This window comes from Oryx dammah, unplaced genomic scaffold (genome assembly GCF_014754425.2).
Source record: "Oryx dammah isolate SB20612 unplaced genomic scaffold, SCBI_Odam_1.1 HiC_scaffold_2, whole genome shotgun sequence".
NCBI classification, from domain to species: Eukaryota; Metazoa; Chordata; class Mammalia; order Artiodactyla; family Bovidae; genus Oryx; species Oryx dammah.
Genome location: NW_024070186.1, coordinates 9,038,202 through 9,064,335, shown reverse-complemented (window position 1 = coordinate 9,064,335; position 26,134 = coordinate 9,038,202). Strand labels below are relative to the sequence as shown.

Here is a 26,134-nt window from a genome sequence, read left to right as displayed (position 1 = left end):
TTTACCCACTCGGGAAGCCCAAGAATTAATATATTTAGGTCCTAAATGTCCATAAAGACGGAACAGGAAAATAAATGACGGTGCAGCGCAGGGTCAGTGCACCACGGCCCGTGGCCTGAGTGGTGAATCAAGCTTCACCAGGACACACCATGCATTTCTGTCTGCACACCGTCTATGACTGCTGTGTCCTACAGCTTGGACAAATGCCCCGAAAGCTTAACTATTTACTATTTTACATAAATATTTACAATTTTACAGAAAAATTGGCAAATGCATGGTAGAGCGTATCTTGAAACACGCTGCAGCTATTAAAAACAAACTCAACACCAACATCTATGAACAGGGAAAGGGGTTCACGATACAACAGTGAAGATGTTTTATTTCTAACGCTGACTCCCAAGGTGCCCGGCACAGTGGTGGCAGGGGTGGGTAGCATCCCTCCCCAAACTCAGGACCCCAGCTTCTCTGCAAGTGCCCCCTCCTCTGACTTATCCAGGGCTCCCTGAGACCAAAGACTGCTGAGGCCCGAGGAGGAGATACGTCCCCTTCCTACCCCAGTCCCAAAAAGGCTAAGAAATACTGTTTGGTAAGGATTAAGGCTAAGGCATGCCCATTTTGTCCTAGGTCAGTCTCCCTACTCAGAGTCCCAGAACCAAGCAGAGGGCCCCACTGAGGCTGTGCTGTGCTAGGTGGGGCCAGGACCCCCAGGGAGAGCTGCAGAGGGAAGATCCCGGGAGCAGAGCTGAAAGAGCTGTGTGGGGTGAGCCCCCAGCACAAAACTTGATCTCTGATTGCTCACAACACCCCCATTACAACGAAGAAAAGCAGCAGAAGAAAAGAGTCAAAACCGCACCACAAACAATGGGCTTCCCTGGTGGCTCAAACGGTAATGTTGTAGGAGATCCAGGTTCAACCCCTGGGTCAGGAAGATTCCCCCGGAGAAGGAAAGGGACACCCACCCCAGTATTCTTCTTGCCTGGAGAATCCCATCGACAGAGGAGCCTGGTGGACTGCAGTCCATGGGCTCAGAGTCGGACACGATGGAGGAACTGACACACAAAGGATGGCAAAGGGAGGACACCGGCTGAGCAGAAATTCAAACACATTCTGGAAAAAAACTGCAAACAGAGGGAAGACTGGAGAGGGGGAAGGGAGAGGGGGAGGGGAGAGGGGAAGGGGAGGGGAAGGGGAAGGGGGAGGGAGAGGGAGCACCCCACGCCAGCTCCTCCACCCCACTGCTGGGTGGGAGCACAGGGAAACCCCCCTCCCCATCCCAGTCCAACAACCTCATTTTCAAATGTGCAATCAAGGGTGAAAAATTCAAAGTGAGTCACTCCAGCTCAGGGCGGCCAAGACCTGGGAGGGCTGTGCGTCCCCCACAACCCCACTTCAAAAGCCAGAATGGTGAGGGGGTGGTGGGGGGCTCTGAGCATAAAGCAGCACAGCCTCTTGTTACCACACACGGAGCCCTGGGCCGACCCTGGCTCCGTCCAAGCCTCCCCTCCCTATTCCAGGTCGCACTTCGCTCAGACGTCTTCCTCCAGGACTGACTGCAAGTTACCCTGAGGGCATAAGAAGGGCTGCTGGGACTCACCGACAGCTCCAGGGCCCCCGGGAACCACCTGGCCTCTGCAGAGCGCCTCCACGTCCCCAAGCAGCCACCACTTGCCCCCACAGACAGACAGAAGCAGAAGGATGGGACTGAGCAGATAACTGTTTAATAGAAACTCTTCGTTGACTCGCAGTGAGTCCATATAAAATAAACCTGAGTTTAAAATGTTTAAAGAAGCCACACCCACCAGAGGAGGCGACCTTACGCACTTGGTGAAGTGTGTTACGTAAAAGCTGTCTGCAAGGCGGTCAGGGCCTTGGCAGAGGCCTGGAGAACCTTCAGCTCTTCCGTCCACAGTGTTTCTACCAAAGCCAACTGGTTCATCAAAGCCACTTCTTCATCCTTCATGCGAGAAACCTGCAAGTTATTTTTAAAAAATTTTTTTTTTAGTGTAGTAAAATACACCTAAGATTTAAGACTCTGATCAGTTTTAAATGTACAATTCAGTGGCACTAAGTACAGTCACAGTGTTGTGAAACCACAGCCACCATCCATCTCCAGGACTTTTTCATCTTCCCAAACAGAAACCACACCCATTAAATATTAACTCCCCACCTCCCCGCCCCCAAATCCCTGGGAACCTAGACTTCTCATTTAATTCGAATCATACAGTATCTGTCTTTTCATGTCCTGGTTTATTTCATCCAACACAATGATGTCTCCAAGGTTCAATAAAATCATTTATTAATCCCAGTAATGTTTTCATTCAAATGAGCTGAACCCTCATTTAATTAAAACATTCACTACACAAAGGGGGAAAAAGTACCTTAAAAATCTATGAAAAAGAATTCATGCACTAATTTACCTACTAAAAGGTGTGTGTGTGCTGTGTGCGAAGTCGCTCAGTCATGTCCGACTCTGTGACCCCATGAACTGTAGCCTGCTAGGCTCCTCTGTCCATGGGGTTCTCCAGGCAAGAATATGGGAGTGGGTTGCCAGGCCCTTCTCCAGGGATCTTCCCCACCCACGGGTTGAACCCGTGTCTCTTACATCTCCTGCACTGGCAGGTGGGTTCTAAAACTAGCGCCACCTGGGAAGCCCACTAAACAGTATAAACACATGGTAATAGTCAAAAACACAGATTACATCAGTGTTTATTTATTAAGGCATTAACAGCACCCCAATAAGGTGGACTATTCCTATCCAACAAGTATAAAACAATTTCTCAATCAAAACACTTAAGAATTAGATATTCTAGAATCATACCTTTCGAAGCACAGCATGAGTCTCCTCTATGAAATAACGGCATATTTTCTGGGCTACGTCCAAACTTGTCTTCTCATTTGTATCAGAAATTATTTCCCCAAGAAGTACTTTTTTCCAGCACATACTAGAACCAAAAATGTGCAAGGTCATTTCAGCAGGTTCTCAGAAATAAAGGCTTTTCCACTTCAACACAACACTTGTCCTATTTTTCCAAAAACATAATAAAACTCATTCCAACAGCGCATTCCCTCAAACCTCCTGCCAACATGCAGGTCCTGTGTTGAAGCAGACACAGCAGACAAGACGGAAGGAACCCTGGGGATCAGAAGCAAGGGGCTGAGTTTTCTAGCATCACAGTCCTTTGGCTCACAAGCAAGCGGAGCCACGGCCACCGGCCACAGGGAGGGAACAAGAGGACAGACAAGAAGGCGAGCCCACAGCCAGAAGACCACAGACTAAGGAGCAAAGGCAGCGGCTTTTGTTTTCTTCAAATACAGCGTCTCCTTTAAAAAAAAAAAAGACAAACTCAACACAGGACGTGTTTCAGAAAGTCAAGTGCTCTACAAATGGAAAAGCAGAATCTACCATGAAGTCTTTTTCATCATGCAGGTCATGCCAATTTTATACAAGAAAGTCTGTAGGAAAGGGGGCTCCATGGGCTGGTGGGGACAACTTTCTGCAGGCACAACAGTGCTGCTGTGCCCGGGTAGGCAAGACGCCAAGCAGGAGGCGGCCAGGCCAAAATCGACATGCCAGGTAGAAGCACAAAGAGGAAGGAAGCGGGGTGGAGGACAGGTTCCGGATGCGGAGAATGTGGATGTGGACGCGGCCGAGGAGGAAGAGGCAGGCAAGGGCTGCACCTTTCGAGTGCAGGGCACAAAAGTCGCTGAGAAATTCCCCACAGCCCCCAAGCCACGGCGTATAAAGTCTCAGACGTCTCTGACAACCTCAGGAGCAGACAGGTTCTTAGGAAAGGAGGGAGGGGAGGGAGAGAGGGGGAGCAAGGAAGAAAGGACATTCCTTTGCGCTGGGCGCAGCGTTTCCTACTAAACCGCTACTGGTTTTAACCCTCACAACTGCCCAGCAAAGAAAGCATTATTATCCCCACCTTTTAGACACAAAGAAACTGAGAATCCGGAACAGTGAAGAACTGAGCCTAAGTGACAGAGCTAGTGAGAGGCAGAAGTAAGTGTGCAAACACCAGTCAGGCAGAATCCCAAATGAACGCTTCCTCTGCCACACCACTCCAGTCAGAAAGAACGCCAAGGGAGGGCTTCCCTGGTGGTCCAGGGATTAAGAATCCGCCTGCCAATGCAGGGGACACAGGTTCGATCCAAGGGCTGGGAAGATCCCACGTGCCTCAAGGCAGCTATGCCTGTGTAGCACAACTACTGAGCTCACGCTCTAGCGCCCGAGTCACAACTACTGAGACCGTGCACCACAACTATACAAATCCGAGGGCCCTAGAACCCGTGCTCTGCAACAAGAGAAGCCACCCCGATGAGAAGTCCATGCACAACTAGACAGAGCAACCCCTGCTTTCCTCAACTGCAGCAACGAAGACCCAGAACAGCCAATAATTAAATAAATAAATAATTTTAGATTGGGGAAAAAAAAAGAACTCCAACGGAAGCAAAGAGGCCTCAGCAGGACCCCTGGGAAACACCCAGTTGCTTTTTTAATCCAAGGTTAACATGTCTTGAAAAAGCACTCGTACCTTTTTCCAAGGAAGATGCAAAGAAACTTACGTGGTGGGTACACATGAGATAAAATGAAATGGAAGACAAATGGATGGGCAAAACAAGATAAAGGAAAGACACGGGGAGGAAAAATGAGATGGCGAGTCAGGGATGACTCGCATGCCTTAAAATCCGGCACACTTGGACGGACCACAGATTAAGTTGCCTGAGTTTTCTAGCAAGCAACAAAATGAAGGAAGTGTGTCGATACAGAATTCAGCCTCTGCTAAGGAGAAATACACACGATTTCCGGCATGGAGACCCGGAAGAGCTTTTTTTCTCCCAGAGTCCTTACGGAAACATAGGCAACGTCGCGAACAGGAAGGAGCGCCGGCCGCTTCCGGGCGCCGAGCTGGGGGCTACGTCTCGGCGCTGGCGTCCCGAATCCCTCCCACAGCTCAAGGACGGGTTCCGCCACCTCCAGGATGTAGCCACCCCGGTTTCTCTCAGCTGAGCTTCTGCTGAGTAGCGGGCATTATTCCTCCCCGACTCCCTCTGACTACGCTTGCCACGCTAAGGGGAGGACGAGCAGCCTCTCAGAGTGCTGAGGACCCAACCTGGACGCGGGGTCTCCTCTACCCGCCTGCCCTCCAGAGAGACCCAGGCCTCTCCTCAGCGGGTGTCGGGGTCTGCCCTCAAGATGGAACCGGGGGGCCCGTGCTCAGGAGCCCTGTCTGCTTCTGGGGAAAAACCTCCCTACTCAAGAGACTCTCCTGTGACCAGCGTCAGCGCGCACACTTTCTAAAGTGTTCACCCTGAACAGCGAACTGCAGGTCACCCGGGTTGCGGGGGTAGAAATATCTGAGGAGAGGCCAATTCTCAGGACCATGCACTCAGATTGTGACTCTAAAACCAGACACTTCCAGAAACCGTAGAAAGCTAGACATTCCCCACGTGGGGCAACTTACACAAAGAATGTGCATGGTAAGTCGCTTCAGTCGTGTCTGACTCTTCGCGACCCCATAGACTGTAGCCCACCAGGCTCCTCGGTCCATGGGATTCTCCAGGCAAGAACACTGGAGTGGGCTGTCATGCCCTCCTCCAGGGGATCTTCCGGACCCTGGGATTGAATCCGCGTCCCTTACGACCTCCTGCATTGGCAGGTGGGCTCGTTACAACTAGCGCCACCTGGGAAGCCCGCACGAAAAATAAGCAGCCCCAGTAATGCAAGGGCATTTCTTTCTCCTCTGAAATGGGGCGTTTGAGTGTCGGCCAAACCAAAAGCCCCAGTTATGTCCAAACTGTAGTGGCAGCTGGTGACCAACAGACAGGGGACTTACAATTCTTCAGCTTCCAGACATAACAACTTAAGAGCTGTGTGCAACCGCCATGACGGTCCATCCCATCCAAAAGTCAGATTCCTAAAGCAGAAAAAGGACAGGTGTATGCATCGATCACTGAATCTCTTGTGTCCTGCACCAGAAACTAACTCAACAGTGTAAATCAACTACACTCCCATACAAACTAACCCTAACCCTAAAATTAATTTTTAAAAATGACAAATCTCACTGTGACACTTCATTACACCCCAGTAAATGGCTCAAGGGCCACACATTTTTTTAAAGGGGCCATTCAACATGGTGCAGCCCGCAGTCTTAGTCATAAAGACAAAAGAGAAAAGTGGGTCTGCAAATGCTTAAGTAGAAAGCTCTTTTGATCAGGTAAGAAGCTGAAGCTGAATGAGGAGACCACAGTGAGACAGATGAAGAAAAGTCTGGGTTATCCTGAGGATCAAACCAACGGTGGCATCACAGCTAGCTGGCCCTCACTCTGCTGCTGGACTATTGAGAACTCAGTTTTATCTAAAGAAGAAAATCTGCAAGGGGGAGAAGGGAAGGTCTCAAACCCAGTTTATCCCATTTGGTGTGGAATCACCTCAGCACCTCCCATCCCAAGAGTCTGCACCCGGTTGCTGGGTGACTGACGGCCAGGCTGGCTTGCAGGAGTAATGCCATGCTGCCTGACCACATGTCAGCAACAAACACACAGGGCCACCAGTCAGTACATACAATCATTTAAGACGTCAAGTTCCTATCTCAGGTCCCCAGAAAAGTCTCTTGACAAGTATCTTCCCCTCTTTGTGTGCCCCACCACACATCAAGCACAATGTACTGTATACAGTAAGAGCTCAATAAATAGCTGTCTGTCACCAGATCTGAGCCAGGAGGCCTCTCACACCTTTCAAAACCCAAACTCTCAATTTTTCATCAAGATTTCCTAAAGGAAAAATTTCGAGAGAAACACTTACTCTATGAAGTCATGATCCTCCAAAATGGAAATCTTTTTGTTCATCTGTTTAGCAGTGGCTGGAAGATATTTAACAAGTATATCTGCATTTTAAAAAGAAAAAATCAGGCTGATGTAGAGCATAAAATTCAGGCAAAAAAGAAGACCCTTCTCAGCTTACTTTCCATCCCATCAGTAATTAAGACACATGTAAACAATTTTACCTCTTTCACATAAAAAAAAAAATCTAGTCTTGGTCCAACTCAATGAGGTCACAACTTAACCCTTGAAAGGCTACAAGAGTTACCAGACAGCAGACAAAACATCCACTACCTCAGCTCCTGCTCCCACAAAGCAAATCAACCCACAAAATCGGAGAATGAAGACGTGACAGGACCAGTGGGAAGCCACACCCACTGAAGCTCAGGCTCCAGCCAATCAGGAGGAAATGTTTCCAGGCCTCAGGTTTTTAAAAGTCAGAATTCAAAACTATCTGGATATTAGTGATTATAATCATAAAACAACTGAAAATGATGATGTAAAAATTAACAAAGCTTTTTGGGATAATGGGATAATGAAGGATTTTTCTCTTTTTTTATAAAATTTCTTTTTATTTTTTCTTACTTGCAAAAATAAAGTGTGAATTTTGTTCAGAGTATTTAACAAATCGATACTGCATGGTCATCAATATTAAAAGTTATTCTGATAATACAATGCTAGTCTCAGAGCTAGCTTTCTAAGAGACCCAGCAAGACCCAGTTTTTGCTGTTCTATTTCTTTTAGAAAAAAGGCATTATTACTTTAGCTAGAGGATGGAGTGGTAGCACTTTGACCAAGTTTCTATTTCCACTAGAACTTATATTAAAATTACTTCAGATTATATACTCGGTAAACCTCCAGCCATTTCTTCAGCGCCTAGAAAACTGCTTCTCTGCTGCTTGAAGGGAAGGGGGAATAAATCAGCCTTCCATGTATTATTTTTAATACTATATTTGGAATTTTTACAACTTTAATATGTAAAGTATTTTTAAAATATGATGACGATGCTAAGTAACAAAAGAACACAAATGGAATCCATTTTTTATCGCGGCCTTAAACCCCTTCAAACAAGGGCTGTGTGTAACATATTTATCCTGTGATTGGTGCAGTGTGATTACACACAATGGGTGTTTCGTAAGTCCTTTTTACTTGGAACTCTCTCACCCTGCACTTTATTTTTTAGAGTGCTTCCATTCTTTCTTCAGTATTCATTTACTTATTGAGCTGCACAAGGTCTTGGTTGCGGCACACAGCATCTTCACTGTGTCATGCGGGGTCTTTAGGTGTGGCACGTAGGCCTAGTTGCCCTGAAGCAGGTGGGATCTTAGTTCCCCAATCAGGGATCGAACTTGTACAGTCCCTGGCATTGCAAGGCAAATTCTTAGCCATTGGACTGCCATGGCAGTCAAGTGCCCCCACTGATCTATCTTTAGTGACAATGTCTCAGTACAAAATTCCCATTTCTTGTCATGTACAGGTACTCTATTTCCCTAGGAGTTTTCCTTTGCTTTCATTCTACTGTCCGACCTAACGCAATAAAACTTTTCTCAGTTCTTAACCTCAATATGGATCAAAGCTATGTTGCTTTTACTTCAACACTGAAATGACATGGTCAATAAGAATTAGGATAGCCCTACCTAGGAGAAAGTAACTGATACACATTTTAAGGTTTTGTCATTTTTATAAAAAAAGAACCAGATTGGTGGCAGGGAATCCAATTATCTTAGTGATGAAACCAAAGTCAGTTCCAACCTTTTGAGACATAAACACAAGCGTGAGGATTGCTGACAGAGACAAATCCGTACTCCAGGAGCAGGCGGTGGTTATCGTGGGGGCCATAGCAGATGAAAACCTCCTTGTGTTTGCCACAGCGTGTAGCCGTTCTAATTTCATAACAGCGAGTTTCCTCATTAAATGCTGCTTTCACCTAGAAAAAAAAACAAATTGCAAAACATGTCTCTTAAAGCAAAGCAGAAAACCAAAAAGATTAACTGATTATATTCATTTATGCAAGATGCAGCTTTCAAGTCCTCAGCACAGAATGTACCCACATGAAGAAAAAAATGTCACATCTGAACTTCAGCCTCTTTGGTTTGCCTCGATCTCACTCCACTGGGGATATAATCATCTCCTTTAGGAGAGGGCAGAAGCCTGGGGATGAAGAGGTCTCTAGCTGACTCCCAAAGTGGGATCCCTTCTCGATTTCCCACAAACATCCATCCAGTCAGAAACTGTTGGCTGAACACTGCCTCCGTGCCAGGCCCTGTGCAAAGCACTGTGGTTACTCCAAGTGCAAGGTAAAAGCCCTGTCCTCTAAGGCTGCAGAGCTCCAAGGGAAAGGAGCAAGACCCTCAGCGATCACAGCTAAACCCTGAGAGCAATGCCACCAAGTGTGGAAGGGAAAGAGACAGGAAAGCAAGTGAGGCTTTGGTCCCAGGTCTGAAAGGACGAAAGATGCTGCTCCCTGGGGAGCTGCTCGTTCAGACCCTCCAGGGGACATGGCACCAGGCTCTGTGGGTCTGGGGAGCAGAGTCGGGAAATGGGGCAAAGGAAAAGGATGCCAGGAGGGGGAGACAGGGTCGGGAGGAAAGACAGGAGCCTAGCAGACCTGATGGCAGGGAGGCTGACCAGCTGCACCGTTCCCTGGGGCTCTGCTCACTACTCCGGCTGCAGGTTCTACACGGCCCTGCTGAAACCGAACCCGGGTCCCCCAGTGGATGTCTCACCTGGACATCAGGGCTGTGGTTCAGCAGATCCAGGTAGGGGGCGAGTGCGCAGATGTCTGGCTCCGGGGAAAGGCACAGCCGTGGCGGGCGCTTCATGTACACAGCCCTAGTGTTGACGGTGCACCAGGCCCACCGCAGGGTGCAGTAGCTAAAGATGGTCTCAATGGCCTCAGAAAACAGAGGCTGCAGGGAGGAGAAAAAGCCTCGAGAAGAAGAAAAGAACTCCTGCACGTGGCTTCTCTGCTCCCAGGCCTTTGTTTTCAAAGGGTTGGGAAGAAGATTCACCACTTCCGGCTCCAAACAAACTGGGCAGGTGTAGGCCTTTGGTAAAACCTCCAGGTAAGGCTTCCAGGGAGACCGATCCCCAGCATGCTTCTCTGACACTAAAAAGGTGCACAGAGCCAACAGAGGAGATGGAGGAGGCTGCCACCTTTTAAAATGAAAATTCAGATTGGAGGAGTTACTTTCATTCAAAATATGGAATAAGCAAGAGATGCAGACATCTGAGGGCTTAGTTCTGCTTCCAGAGGAGCTATGGCCAAGTGGTCAGTACACTCTATGTTCACTGAATGCATCCAAGAGAGGGTCTTCCTTCCTCAAGGTCCTCCTCCCGGGACCACACCCCAGTACAAAGGCCATGAACAAGCCACACAGACACAAGAACTGGCTCAGTAACCTGAGTTCCAGCTTTGTTTGCAAGAGATTACTGTCTGCAAAGACTTCTTTGCTTCCAAATCTTTTCTCCAGTTTTAAAGCTGTTGCTGGCATTTCACTTGTTCCACTTTAGTAAGGATATAAAATTGGGGGAGATGGGGAGCAATTGATAGAAAGAACCTAGATGTTCCCCATTCAACACAGTACCCACTGGGCACCAGTAGCTATTCCAATTCTTGCTTTTTAGTTAAATAATATTGAAAATTCAATTCCCCAGTCATAGGAGCCACATTCCAAGTGCTCATCGGCCATATGTGGCTACCATACAGGAGAACTCAACATGAAACATTTCTATCACTGCAGGAAGTTCTATTGTGCAATAATAACCCAGGCAGAAAAATGAATAAGCTCATTATATACCTATACAGTTCTGAAGTTTTTGGTCTTAAACTCACCCATTCTATTGCAAATTATATACTGCAGTATTTTTGTTTATTACCAATAAAAAGAGCTCATGTGGCATGGGTGTACTTAGAAAAGTTTTCATTAATCCTTCGAAGTTCGGGTTCCTATATAACCATGCATTCTACTCAAAACTCCAGAAGCATACAGAAAATGTTAATACCAAGAGCATCCTTGCCTCTACTCAGGCTCATGAAAATATATCAGCCTTCTTACAAAAGTAAGCCAGAGGGGCTTACCGTGGGTTGAGAAACAATACAATTTTTCTTTCTTTATCATTTAGAAACCTCTTATGCTAAGGACCCTCCTCAATCTGTCCTGGAAAACCCACCCAAAAGAAAGAGAGACGCCCTTATAACATAAGCCAGAAAACAGTCTTCAGCTCCTATGTTGGCCTCTTCTCTTCTATGCCAAATCTAACCAGCTCCTTCATATAATCAACAGCTCTTCATAGCTGAAGCAGAATTCAAGCAAGTACAGTAAGGGTAAAAATAAAAGCATAAATAACATTTGTCAAGACCTACAACAGTGGAAGAGGTGTGGAGTGCTGTAAGTCAAGGCATTCAGTTATGGTGTGTTACGTCTATGCTCCCATTTAATCCTCATTTTTTGGTAAGGTCAGCTCGGAATTCAAATCCACTTCCCAAGCAGCCTATTAAAAACCTTAAAAATGCAATTTACAATGAATTAAGAGCCAACTTCATAGAATCAACTTTTCCATCACTTCTGACATATACTAGCCACAAGAAGGGACTGGGTCCTAAGGGACGATGCCTTAGCTGACATACTTGCTGGCAACATAAACTTGAAAGGAGAAACACTCGCGCCAGATGAGCTGGTGAGCGGTCACTTACTTAGCAATGTACGCCCCTAAGTAGCTTCTGATCACTGTGTCCGTGGTGAGCAGGCAGCTCTCAGGCAACGAGATAATCGTCTGTCCCTCCTTACCAGAAAGAAAGTAAAGTTTAGAACATCCGTGCTTGGGGGAGGACCTGAGTGAATCTTCTGAAGTCCCTGATTCCAGTCATCTACTAAGAACTCAGTGGAGCCCAACCATAGCCGACCAAAGAGCTTCCAGTGGATGGGCTCCCCAGGCTGAGTCAGCAGACACAGGCAGGACTGCTCCCACGCCGGGCACTACAACCCCAACGAGAGTCAGAGGTTAACGGTGTGACTGACACCCACCACCAGTCAACCTCCCATCAGAAAGGAATGTGGAAACACTCCCGCGACTCAAGGCCTTAGTGTTCCTTCTTGTTCTTACACCAGAAAATAGTGCCACCTATAGGCAACAGACAGAAACCACGCCAAAAATTTCTTCCAGGAAATGCACGTGCCTGGTCATTCATTCCCAGTAATGACCTATTCGCTATATAACCTGTAACAAGTAGCTGAAGAAAGGGCAAGGGTGCCCCCCACCCCCAGCACAAGAATCTCACTTGATCACCTGCAAAAGTAGAGTTTTCAGTTTCTCCCACTGAGACAGAAACACAGGAAGGAAAATTAAGACACCAAGGAACAGACCAGTAGAAATAAAGCACTAAGAAGCCAGATAAAAGATCCTGCTTTCATCATAACTGACACCTAAGTTGGGGTTAAACATCTTGGCCAAAAATCTCGTTTCAGTTTCTGGTCTCCTCATCTGTCAATCAAGACTGAGCTGGGACTTTCCCTGTGGTCCAGTGGTTAAGAATATGCCTGCCAGTGCAGGAGACTCGGGTTCAGCCCCTGGTCTGGGAGGATCCCCCCATGCCATGGAGCAACTAAGCCCGTGCACCACAACGGCTGAAGCCACCACACCACACAAGGAGTGGGCCCTGCTCGCTGCAACTAGAGAAAGCCCATGCACAGCAACAAAGACTCAAAAATTAAAAAAGAAAGACCAAAGACCAAAAATTAAAAAAAAAAAAAAATTTAAAGAACAATTATCTTCACACAAAAAAAGACTGAGTTGGTACGGTCACTAAAATCCCTTCCTGCTCTGACATCCCATGTCAACAAAAAAACAAACAAACAAACAAAAAAACCCAACCCTCTGAATACAAGGTTCTATATCTTGATTGAGATAAATGTCTTCATCATCAAAACCCTATCAAACTGGACACTTAAAATGTGTGTATTTCACTATGTGTAAAATGTCTCAATTTTCAAAGTTTTCGCAAAAAAGCCACAATTGAAAGTACATGTAATGTAACTGCCAAATATCATTTCCTGATCCAAAACTACCCATAGTCACGACTATATTCATGAGAGGTACAGAGGTACAAAGTCTGCTACAGAATAGTCATATACCTCCCCTCAAAAAGAAAGATACTGCACAACAATGTGAATGGTGAATGTACTTAAGACTATTCAACTGCACAGTTTAAAATAGTTATGATAGTAAATTTTATGTTGTATTTTACCACAATTAAAAATGAAAAAAAATTATGATAGCATAATAGAATTACAACATTAAAAGCTACCATTCTTTAGGTTAAAGATACAGACACAGCTGGGTTTTATCTAAATTAAGGAGTAAATATAAGACAATTTTTAAACAGAAAATTCAAACAATTACAAATAAGGAATTCATGTCTAGCTCTACAGAAAACTGTGCATTGGATGTCCTTTAAATAGCACGGAAGAACTAAAACAGACCTTGAAGAGCAGCTATGTCATTTACTTGCTCACTGTCCAGCCTCAGAGACCGAAGCTGGGTCAGGGGGTCAGGGGCCTCGCTTGGCAGAAGGGGACCCCGGGACAGGCTGAGAGGTCCCCTTCCCTGCCTGCTGGGTTCTACCTACTACGGAGGCTCAGATTTGAGTGGCTCTCCTCCAGCCCCAGCCCACCCTCAGCACATTTAAAACATGATCAGACTCACAAACCTGCTGCAGCGGAGACGGCTAATCGTGCACCCCAACACACTTTCCCTTCTCGCCTTCCCTGGGCACTGGCAGGTGAGATGCGGCTGGAACTTCGTGAATGAGCAGAAGCCTGCCCCTCCTCACCCTCTGCTCCCTCCTGCTACACCCTGGAGCTACATCCTGGAGCTGAGCTGATGAAGCCCGTATCACCACACAGCTCAGGACCACCTACCCAGGCTGGTTGACCTGACGACCGAATAAACGTGTGCTCCGTGACACTGGCTTTGTTTCTTGCACACAGCAAACAATTCTAACTGACAGAACTGTATTCAAACCCATCCATTAAGTTAAAAAAAAAAAGTATGTCTAAAATATTTTTAATTCATTTGACTTGAACCCCAAAACCAAGCAGAAAAATCCACTTTGGGTTTCAAGGTGAGAGAGAAATTCTCACCTGCAGGGACGTCTTGCTCATCAGTCCTCTTCCTGTACCTACAAACGCAAAGAGAGAAAAAAGATAAATCCTATGACAGCTTCAAGGTCTTAGAGCTTGAAGTAGCTTAAAGATACTATTCTGCATATGTGGGTGAACTTCAAAATAACACAAAGTGGAAGCAGAGTATCTCGCATCCTTTGACTCCCCGGGGAAACCGAAGATCAAGAAGCTATTCGGGACAATGTCTCAACCTCCTTTTGGGTTTATGATCCTTGAAGGGCAAAGTCCGCCTTAGAGGCGACACCTAAAGATGATCGCCTTCAGGCAGCGCAGGTGCTGGGTCTCGGACGGGCCACCTGAAGCTGGACTCTCTCCCCTGGGGTCTCCTGGCCGAGGTGGGGGACCAACTCCCCAGGATGCCCACCCAACTTCGGAGGCTGGACCCGCAGGTTACTTCTACCCATTACCAGACCCAGCATTCCGCAGGAATGATCTCCAGTCTTTGGCTGAATGACCACTAAAGCCCATTCAGGTGCCACAAAGCCTGGGGCTGTGCCCTCCCCTCCCCAGACAGGCAAGCCACGAGCTGCGCTCTCCTAGACAGGACAAGCCACGAGTCGTGCTCTCTGACCAGACAAGCTCGGCGAGGTAGATCCAGAACCAGCTGCTCTGACCAGCTGCTCTGGTCTGTCATGACCAGGGCACAGTCATGACACTAGCTTCCCCAGTGGCTCTGGCAACGCCACCAACATCCGTAAGTTTAGCCCTCCGTGCCCAGCGCTCCCCTCCTGCCAGTCAGCAGACAGCTTTTCGCAAAGAGATGGGCACGATATGACCTGTACTCATTATATGAACTCTCTCTAGTTGTCTTCTCAAAACCAGTTTCTGACTTTTTTCTCTCGGCTATTTGTTGTGGTTGTTCAGTCACTAAGTCATATCCGACTCTTTGTGACTCCACGGACGGCAGCACGCCACGCTTCTCGTCCTCCGCTGTCTCCCGAAGTTCGCTCAAACTCGCAGATAGGAGGGAATATAATATAGCAAAAGTCAATGCCTGTGGGCCTAATGGGAGGTTCTGGATCATGAAGAGAATTCTTGACTCAAGGCCGGAATCAGGTGTCTGGCAAGTTTAATTTGATGAGTAGTCCTTCCTACCTAGAGCATACTGTCTGCTCGAACACATGGTTCTGATTTTAAGAACTTAATTTCTTCTGTGTGTCCCACAGTAAAGTTAATCATCCCTGTGGGCCAGAACCTTTAAAAACCCTTAAATGGGAGGAACTTTTTCCTGTGGAGTCCCTGGTGGCTCAGCTGGTAAAGAATCCACCTGCAATGCAGGAAAGCTCGGTTAGACCCCTGGGTTGGGAAGATCCCCTGGAGAATGGAATGACTACTCACTCCAGTATTCTGGCCTGGAGAATTCTCTAAATTGCACAGTCCATAGGGTCGCAAAGAGTCGGACAAGACTGAGCAACTTTCACTTTCATCCTTTAAAAAAATTCATGTGCTAATTTAAGTGGAAATTCCTCTCTAAACATATATGAACAGACCTAAGCAGATGGAATAAATCCAGAAGGTACTTTACCTATATGTCCACAACACAGTGGTCAATAGACCAGAAAACACGTCACAGTAACTTGTACTTACTAAGGCAAGGTAGGAAGTGGTCATTAGTATGTTATTACACTACTCACTGCCTTATAATTTCTGCTGCTATCTATCCAAAAGGCCCAGATTTGGACAGTGCTTTTAGTGTTAAAAGGAAATACTGGAAAAAATAAAATAAAAATAAAAGGAAATACCAGGGTCTGCTCCCAAAGCATAAATCAGATCAAAGTCTAAAGACTGAATCCTGCTTTTAACTTGGAATCCTGCCTTGACTCTCCACAAACTAATTCCCCAGAATTTCACACATTTTGACAGAATCCCATGAACTTTCTCTGCTATCCTACACTGATTAAGAGCTAATGATATAGAAAACACTTAGGGAAGGCGTTGTGGACTGAATGCTTGTGTCCCCTTAAATTCACATGTTGATTTCTTAACCCCCAGTGCAATGGGTTTGGAGGTGGGGCTTCTGGTAAGTGACTAGGTCATAAGGGTGGAGCCCTCGTGAATGGAATTCGTGCCCTTGTAGGAAGAGAGAAGAGAGTTCCTCAAGTGAGGACACGAGAAGATGGCAATTCACAAAGCAGGAATCACTCCTCACTAGATGGTGAATCTGCCCAAACCACAGCTTTAGACTTCTCAACCTCCAGAAATGTCTGAAGTAAGTTGCTGTTTAAGCCACTGGGTCTATGGTAATTGGTTACAGCAGCCCATACTGATGAAGGTTCCTTGGCCCCAGAATTGTAACTGCTGGGTTCTGCTCACTGCCAAACCACTTGCTTTAGCTCGGCCATCACCATGAATCTGGACACAGGCCCAGAGGAAGTTGTTGCCACTTTTAAAACTGATAACTCTTCACTGCTCTAAATCATAGACAGATTACTTATTTTCAGGCATTCGATTGAAACCATATGCCAATTCCAGCTTGATCATTTTAAGTCTATCCTTCTCAAGGCAAAGTGACACTCAAGGAGTAGGCAGGCCTTAGGCACAGCAAGTCCACTCTGGACACTGCTTTTCTCTTGATCGTCTCAAAGAATTCCATCCGGGACTTCCCTGGTGGCCAGCGGTTTCAGGCTCCGCCTGCCGATGTAGGGGACACAGGTTCAATCCTTGATCCGGGAAGGTCCACATGCCCTGAAGCAACTGAGGCCACGCACCACAGCTACCGAGCCAGCGCACGGAGAGCCCGTGCTGTGCAACGAGAAGCCTGTGCCCGCGGCTACAGAGTAGCTCCCCAGCCCTGCTTGGTGCAACCAGAGAAAGCCCACAGGCAGCAACGGAGTCCCAGCACAGCCAAAAATAAATACATTTTTTAAACACATTTATTAAGGAAAAAAAAAAAAAAACTCTATTCAGTAAAATCTAAAGGTATATTTTTTTATTAGGCATTCCCTGACACACAGCAACAGAAAATTAAACAGTGTTAGAGGCTAATAAATATCGTTCATCTTCATAAAAAAAAGGAGCAATCCTAACAGAGAATGGTTCAAAATCAAGTATTTTAGCCCAAAGTCATCATGTATTACTGACACATAGGGAACAACTTCACACACATCCCCTCACTAGACCAGGAGCACATGAGGTAAACAGTTTATCTTGAGGGCATATAAGGAAGTCAGTGTGCTCCAAGTTAAATTACCTAATGGCTACCTGAAGGATCATTTTAAGGGCCAAGGGGAACCTTCAGAGGCTTATGACTTAAGCATTCTATAAGGTGAAACGTCTGCACCTGCCCTGTGACACTGAGCTTCGAGGCCCTCAGCTCACAGCTGTCTCTGTGCTACAGCAAACCCGAAACCCATTTGAGGAGCACATCGGTCCTCTCGCTGGTGACCGCAAGCCCACCTGTGGACAAAGCTGGGTGGCCTTGTCCGCAGGCACATGCCCATAGCCACCAGCTCCCCAACTTCTGTGACAGAATGTTCCGGAAGAGCACGCTGACCCAAACTTCATGGCAAGATCCTCAATTTTCGGTAAATGTTAATACAACCTCCACAGGGAAACACCTCAACTTTCAGAAAAGAATATTCACCCATCCCTGTTCAGGTGGCTGTAGACGCCAGGGCCACAGAGGGGGCTCCTCCTCAGTTAAGTCTACCCTCAGGGCTCCTCTTCTCAAGCCACCCACCCAGGGAACAAGCCCCCCCCCCCCCACTGCTTCTCTGGAAACTCCTGGATTGAGAAAACTCCTGGGATGCACCCGAGCTAGGAGATAATCCCATTAGCTGCATGGGCATGAAAATCTCACGAAACCACCACGAGCAGGTTAAGGGGGTCACCAGTGCCCATGTTACAGAGCGTCTTCCCTACAAAAACCCAGTGAAGACATTTCCCTCACATCTACATTCCAGAAATACCTATAGCTCTGATGAGTAAACAATTTAGTTGTGCTTACAGAACGCTAAGATTCAGATAACTGACCATGTACACTGGGCTGCTGGACAGAGGAGTCAAATTGGCAGCCCACCTCTGACAGGGGTTCAGTTCAGTTCAGTCACTCAGTCGTGTCCGACTCTTTGAGACCCCATGAATCGCAGCACGCCAGGCCTCCCTGTCCATCGCCATCTCCCGGAGTTCACTCAGACTCGCGTCCACTGAGTCGGTGATGCCCTCCAGCCATCTCATCCTCTGTCGCCCCCTTCCCCTCTCGCCTTCAATAGGGGGTACAGGATGTCATAATTATGGCTTTTAGGTGTTATCCTTATCCCTGCCTTCATCTTATTTTTCTATTCTCATTTCCCTTTTCTAACTTTTAATTTTATTTCACCATTTTGGAATTTCTGTCCACAAGCCCCTTAAAACTCATTTTCCAAATAAGGTAACGTGTAAATAAATATTGCACCTACAGGACAGCATGCCTGCCACACAACATAAGACGTGCTCCCAGAAAGAATACAGCCTGCCTGCGAGAATCACCCTGGTTCTCCCATAACCTGGGCCCATGTATCTCTCAGGAGACAGGTGAATGAATGCCAGATCTTACCTGGAAAATGAGCAGGTATCAAGGTTGTATCTTCAAACCTCCTATCTTTCAGCCACCTCTTAAGCTCTATAAATTCAGGCTTGTAGCTCTCATTCACTAATCAAGAGAGGAAAGAAAACCTGGTGACTAAAATCACTATATAATTGGGTCACTCCAAACGGACAAGATGACTTTAAAATTCACATGGAAATATGAAAGACCTGGGATAGCCAAAAACACTTTGAAATACTGACCTCAAAACTTTGTATCACTAAAAATGACAGTAACTAAGACTGTGTGATACCATCATCAGGACAGATAAAGAAATCAATGGAACAGAAAAGAAAGCCCAAAACAGACCTACACATATGCTGACAACTGTTTTTTTTTTTTTTTAATGCAAAGGCAATTCCATGGAGAAAGGACAGTTTTGGTTTTGGTTTTTTTTTTTAATAAGTACTGCCAGAACATTTGGAATAAACAAATCATGGACAATAATTCATGTTAAAACAAAGTCCTATTGATACACATTAACAACCCAGAATTATCTCAAAATAATTATGCTGAGTAAAAGAAGACAGATTTTTTAAAATGCATACTATATAATTAAATAAAACCATAAAACACAAATCAATAGTGAAAGCAAATCAGTGGTTGTCTGAAGATGGAGGAAAGGAGGGTTCAAAGAGGTGCCAGATGAAAGCGTTACCGAGGGAAATGAAAAACTTCTTAGGGTGATAAATAACGTTCATATCTTGACTTTGGTAATGGCCTCCTGTGTGTATACATATGTCAAATTCTATCAAATATGTGACATTCACTGTAGGTCAGTTATACCTCAATGAAAGTGTTTTCTTAAGAAACATATGATCCAAAATACAAGGCTCCTAAAATAGGTTATCACAACCTAAAGAGTTCACAGTAAGAGCACTGAATAAGCAACTACTAAAGGAAATGGCAACCCACTCCAGTATCCTTGCCTGGAAAATCTCATGGACAGAGGGGCCTGGAGGGCTGCAGTCCATGAGGTCGCAAAGAGTCGGGCACGACTGAGCGACTAACACACACTCCCAGCACTGCTAACCACTGTGGAGGACGTCCAACATGCTCTTCACCTTCGAGAAGTTAATGTTCTGGCTGGGGAAACAAGACTTCCACAAAAACCAACTGGAAAACCAGAAGGTCCTGAAGAGTAATACCCAAGAAGCCTGGAAACTGGGTGGCATTAGTGAGAACTGGAAATGGCATTACCGAAAACATAAGACCTCAACTCAGTCTCAAAGGTTAGAGAGAAAGGCGACAAGCTGGGAGAAGGGAAGAAAGCGGGTTTGGCTGGAGAAAGACTATGGGGAATGGCAGACGTGGGGGAGGTTGGTAGAGAACATACTTTCAGCACAGGGAGAGGCGGGCGGGCACTTAGAAAGGGAGCTGATGGCGAACAGCATACAGGAGACAATGAGGCTGGACCTCCCTGGTGGTCCCGTGGCTAAGACGTCACAGCTTCCTCTGCAGGTGGCATGGGTTGCATCCCTAGTGCAGGAACTAAGCTCCTACATGCTACGCAGTGTGACCAAAAAAAAAGAAGAAGGAAGACAGAGGGTAATGGGTCTTTAAAAATAAAGACAGTGAAGATCCTGGAGGCTCCTAAACCAAAGAGGCAACAGTCCCTTAGGAAAAGTCAGACTGACGGTGGCAACTGGAACTACCAACAGGAAAGAAAAACAGCGATGTGATGAAGAACCGGCTGAGGTCACCTCTGGGTACAACAGAGAGGGAGAAGTTAACCTAAGAAAGACCAGGTGGCCTGCAGGGCAGAGAAGGCTACGTAGGCAAAGACAACCTCCAATGGTGCTGAGGTGCTGCGGGTCAGCGGGGAGACATTTTGCTGTCATCAAAAACAAGTGCACTTATGTAGTCCTCTCCAGTGGGCCAAGTACCTTCACATACAGTATCGCGCTCAGACTGGGTTACACTGAACTTGAAATGATAAACTTATGTCCAAACACTGATAACCTACAGGTAGTGAGAGGTCACGCCAAGAAACAGAAACCTAGGAGTCATCCCCAGAGAAGACAGAGCTGAAGCGATACATCTATAATCCCGGAAGGGTTTAAAAGAATAAAATGGCACTATTACAAAACAGGATTCTCTAAGAGGGCTTCCCTGGAGCCTCAAATGGTAAACAATCTGCCTGCAGGGCAGGAGATCCAGGTTGGGAAGACGCCCTGGAGAAGGGAACGGCTACCCACTCCAGTATTCGAAGTATTCTCTATGAACACTGCTTATGTGCCTTTGAGAAAAGCTCTGTGTATCTGTTAATATCAACCAGCAAAAGATTCCTTTTGTCATTACTTGCACCAAAAGAATCAAAACTGTACCTCCTCTTGATTCAGAACTTCTGAAGAGTTTTCGTCTCCTGATCCGGCTTGTTCTTCCTCCTCTGTTCTTCATATTAAAAATGAAGTTTCTGTTTAATTGTCCGAACTAAAACAAAAAGCATTTTCTTTGCTTTTCTTTCCAGTTGTATGACAATCACCGTTCTTTGTACCTGTAAGGACATAAATATATAAATCATTTCTCTAAAATGTTTTTGTATACAAATTGATTATACTATGAGCTAAATCATGATCCCTGTGCAGTAACAGAATTACCATTATATTGGTCCCTCTAAAACAGTTTTATCTCAACTTCCTACTAAATGCTGATTAATCATGGAAATTCTCATTATCGAGTTCATAATTGTGTGCACATCTCAATGCTAATCAACATTTACTAAGCAACAGCCTAACTGTACTCTGAATAAACAGTAGCCACGTACATGAAAAGATGCTCAACATTGCTAATTATTAGAGAAATGCAAATCAAAACTACAATGAGGTACACCATCTCACACCAGTCAGAATGGCCATCATTAAAAACTCTACAAACAACAAATGCTGGAGAGGGTGTGGAGAAGAGGGAGTCCTCCTACACTGTTGGTGGGAATATAAATTGGTGCAGCCACTACGGAAAACAGTATGGGAGGTTTCTCCAGAAACTAAAAGCAGAGTTGCTATAGGATCCGGCAATCCTATTCCTGTGCATATAGCTGAACAAAACTATAATTCAAAAAGATACGTGCACCCCTATGTTTAAAGCAGAGTTATACACAATAGCCAAAGCATGGAAACAAGCTAAATGTCCATCTACAGATATGGTGCATATATACAATGGAGTACTATCCACCCATTCAAAAAAAGAACGGAATAATGCCATTTGCAGCACCATGGACAGAACCAGAGGTTATCTAAGTGAAGTGAGCCAGAAAGGGAAAGCCAAATACCATACAATGCCACTTATATGGTGATCTAAAGTATGACAGAAATGAACCTACCTATGAAACAGAAGCAGTCACAGACAGAGAGCAGACTTGCAGCTGCCTGGGGAGGGAGGCGAGGAGGGATGGACTGCAGTGAGATGCAAACTATTATATACAGAGTGAATGAACAAGGCTTACTGCATAGCACAGGGACTATATTCAATATCCTGGATAAACTATAATGGAAAGGAATATAAAAAAGAATGTATATGTGTTTATACATATAAATATATATAGAGAATCACTGTGCCGTACAGCAGAAATTAACACAACACTGTAAATCAACTATACTTTGAAAAAAAAAAAAAAAACAAGCAATGAAGCCCCTATCTGCCAGGAAGTTGTACAGGAAAAAAAAAAAAAGGATTCTCTTTCAGTGTGAAGTAATAATTTGTTCTTAAAACCAGGATCCTGAAACATAAACTAAGTAGGTGGTTGCCAGAGATTAGGGAGAAAATGAGAACCAAGAGAGCAAACAAAGCAAAGAGATGATTATAAAATCTACAGTGACCACTCCAGTTTCTACATGTTACTTCCTCAGAAATATAAAAATGAAATCCATGAATCACACTGGCATGATACAGGTAATGGAGTATTATTAAGCCATTAGTTGAAAGTACCTACGAAGATAGAAAAATATACAAGATATATTAAGTGAAAAAATAAAGTTGCAGAACAAATTCAAAGACCCCCTTATTGGTCTCCATTGGGCACATTTTATGTTTACAAAACAACAGGATTTAGGAAAATATACTAAACCGCACAAGGGGAGGGGGCTTTTACTCTTCCTTCTGTAACTTCCTATTCTGATATATATATGTATATATATATATGAGTACATAAGTGACATAACCCTAATATTACGTATGTGCATATTATGTGCACTTTAAGACTCCCCTGTAGCTCAGACGGTAAAGAATCTGCCTGCAACGCAAGAAACCCAGGTTCAATCCCTGGGTCGAGAAGATCCCCTGGAGAAGGAAAGAAACAGCAACCCACTCCGGTACTCTTGCCTGGAGAATCCCAGGGACAGAGGAGCCCGGTGGGCTACAGTCCATGGGGTCGCAAAGGGTCGGACACGACTGAGCGACCAACGCTACTTTAACCAAACCACTGTTTTTTTTAAATTACTAAAAATTACCAGGCAGCCCATGAATAACGAGACACGAACCCCAGGCTCTATTACTGTACTATTACTTCCCAGCGATGGAAGGTTCCGTGTTTGATCGACCCGAAGGTGGAGTCGGGCCCCAGGGCCCACCCCGGCTCGTCCCCTCGGCGTCCCCAGCGCCACTGCAGCGCGCGGGCCGGGACGACTCCGCGCGGACCCCCAAGACCCGTGGTCCGGGGAGCGAGGTGTGCGCGTGGCGCCAGGGCGACCGCACGGCTGGCAGCACCGTCCTCGCCCCCCGTTCTCATACGCCAGAACGGAGGTCGCCCCTCCGTTGGCACACCCTCCGCACCTACCCCGCCCCGCCCCACAGCTCTGCTGCCGCCGGAGGGCACAGGGCTGAGACCCCGGCCGCTTTACAAACGCCCTGACTTAGGGCCCTTCGCGCCGAGGATACTCGGGTCGACTTTCGATAAAAGAACGAGCCCCAAAGACTGGGGGGCGTTAAGTGTAAAGCGCAGCGGCATGGCAGGGGGTGAACGATCTGAATTCAGCTCTCTTTTTTAAATAAAAAGAAGGGGAGCCCAGGAGGAAGCCGAGCTCCGTTACCCCGGCAACCGGAGGCCCCGCCCCGGAAGTTTGCCAGCGCACCTTGATGCCGCTCCAAGATGGCGGTGGGCGGGCCCGAAGCGCGTAAACACCCTGAGCAGCACGGCAGTTGCTCGCGAGTTAAAGAAGCGGGCCGCAGCAGCAGGGGGAACAGCCGAGCGGCGCCAGGCCCGCCTCTAGGCCCCACTGACCCAAGTCCTTGGTCGCCAGGCCGAGCTCTCGGCGCCGCGGGCCTCTGCCTACCGGCTTGCACATGCGCATTCTTCCGGGGGGAGGGGTGGAAGGGGACCGCGCGGCTGACAGAGCTAGCTAGGGTCGTCCGTGGATGGACTGCAGGTCCAGGAGTAAGAAAACCCTGTGGCCAGTGGACCAGGAGTCTACGCTCTGAAAGCCGACCTGGAGCGTGTTTCCTTCCGTAGTTCCAAGGGAGGAGCAGCCAAGTGTGTGTCTGCCAGGGCAGCAGCCTGGCCCGCTCTGTGGCCCGCTCACTTCCGCCTTGCTGGGCGGGGCGGAGGCCTTGCAAGGCCAGGCCGTCCCCCATTTCCGGGCTGACTTTGCTTTGACCCCCGCCTGTCCGTGGGCCCGAGTGCTTCACCACCTTCCTCTTCAGCGTAAGGGCACTTCAGGTCATCTGGCCCAGTTGGGTGTCCAAGGAACAGCGTAACTTCTCCCTTCAGAATGTCACGCGAGTTTATGTTCCTCTGTTCTCTGTCTCATCACAATAAAGATATGGAGCGACCGACATTAAAGCCCTCACTGTGTCACAGCTCTCAGGTCTTGGATGAACCAGGTTATAGCTCTTAGGCAAATCGGTGTTACAGCTCTATTTTATTTAGAAGATAGCAGGATGAATCCATCCTCGAAGCGAGAGGGCATGCAGACCCAAAGACTTGAAGGGAAGAGAGTGGAGGAGCGCGTGGGGGAGGAGGAGGCGGGGTGCGGAGAGAGAGAAAGCACTCGCACATGGGAGAGAAAGAGAAAGCGCTTTGGCTCCTCCTTTTATATGTTTTTTCCTCCACCTGGGCATGCTTTATGCAAATTGGGCTTAGCCAGGAGTGCTGATGGTTCTACCTGAAGTCTTCACTCTGGTCCTCAGACCTTCCTTGTTTTTTTTTAGCCACTGCCATTTTGGATTCCTTTTCCCTATTCTACCTACCTAACATTACCCGCTCAAGAGATGGGAGGCCCAAGGCAATGGCAACCCATTCCAGTACTCTTCCCTGGAAAATCTCATAGACGGAGGAGCCTGGAAGGCTGCAGTCCACAGGATCGCTGAGGGTCGCACACGACCAAGCGACTTTACTTTCACTTTTCACTTTCATGCATTGGAGAAGGAAATGGCAACCCACTCCAGTGTTCTTGCCTGGAGAATCCCAGGGACAGGGTAGCCTGGTGGGCTGCTGTCTATGGGGTTGCACGGAGTCGGACACGACTGAAGTGACTTAGCAGCTTAACAGGGGCCTCGAGGTCTTTCTGGCTACTCCCTGCTGAACTGGGGCGGCAAGGGGTATTGGGCCCCCCCCCCCCCCGCCTTGTTAGCCTCAAGCCTCAGAGTCCTTATAGCGGTGTCCATCTAAGGGTGTGTGATATTTTTCATGGTCGGCTGTAGTTTTATATCTTTGTTGAACTGGCACTGCATGTTGTAGCTTGTTGACCTGGACAGAGACAAAACAGGTTAGATAATTGACAGTACATGGAATAATCATAAGCATCATCAGTGTAGCATAACAAGGACGAGTAGGGGCATTAGTCAGTTTTAAATTCACATCGCCAGGATGGCTCAAGTCCCTCCTTGTTCAAGGATCAGAAGATCTCCTGTTTTGGAGTACAATTTCTGTCAAGCTGTGTTGGCTATTTAGAGCTGTCCTGAGAAATCTTATCCCCAGAAACTAGATTTGGGGGATGTTCATTAGAATGGCACTCATTGGTGGTCCTGAACAGGTATCTGAGATCTCCCAGGGGCTCACAGGTGTATTGAGTGTCCTCTTCTGTTTTCTTCCACAGCTTGACTCGTGAGTAGTGAATCCAGGTGTCATGTCCTGGTACCTTGACTGCTGTGGGTGTAGAAAGTATTACAGGGTAGGGGCCCTTCCATGTGGGCTGGAGTTGAGCTTTTGGGGACCCATCTTTCCAGACTTTAATTAGGACTTGTGTCCCTGGAGCATATAATGGTGACTCCTTAGAATCTTTTGGGTCCTGGTTTATACCCCACAAGCGTATATCCTGTTGGAATTGCCCAATGGCCATGGTATAAGACTGGAGGGTCTGAACCTCTGGATCTAGGAAGAGGTCATTGACATATACAAAAGGTCTCCCATATAGCATCTCATAAGGACTAAGACCAAGCTGTTCCTTAGGGGCAATGCAGGTGCAGAGAAGAGCTATTGGTAAAGCCTCCTTCCATCCCAGGGAGGTCTCCTGGGTTCTTTTTTATTGCTGATTTTAAGAACTGATTGGCTCTTTCTACTTTTTCCAAAGATTGAGGCCTCCAGGCACAATGGAGATAAGTAATGCCCAATGCTTTTGAGACCCCTTGG

At 46.7% G+C, this 26,134-nt stretch overlaps 1 protein-coding gene across 3 annotated transcripts; it reads right to left on the bottom strand.

Moving 5' to 3' along the window:
* Positions 1–1,696: 1,696 nt before the first annotated feature.
* SETD4 (SET domain containing 4) lies at positions 1,697–24,095 on the bottom strand. 3 transcript variants are annotated; one of them, XM_040264288.1, is made up of 11 exons: positions 23,994–24,095; positions 20,898–21,067; positions 18,541–18,636; positions 13,965–14,002; positions 11,519–11,607; positions 9,549–9,978; positions 8,575–8,749; positions 6,806–6,887; positions 5,838–5,918; positions 2,819–2,942; positions 1,697–1,969 (listed from the first exon to the last, which is right to left on the bottom strand). In XM_040264288.1, exons 2-11 carry the CDS (start codon positions 20,968–20,970, stop codon positions 1,835–1,837), a joined length of 1,323 nt encoding a protein of 440 aa, XP_040120222.1. In that variant the 5' UTR covers positions 20,971–21,067; positions 23,994–24,095; the 3' UTR covers positions 1,697–1,834. The 3 variants fall into 3 exon arrangements, with proteins under 3 accessions (XP_040120222.1, XP_040120231.1, XP_040120239.1); XM_040264297.1 differs by lacking the exon at positions 23,994–24,095 and adding an exon at positions 23,345–23,615; XM_040264305.1 differs by lacking the exon at positions 23,994–24,095 and adding an exon at positions 23,049–23,305.
* Between the last annotated feature and the right edge of the window lie 2,039 nt (positions 24,096–26,134).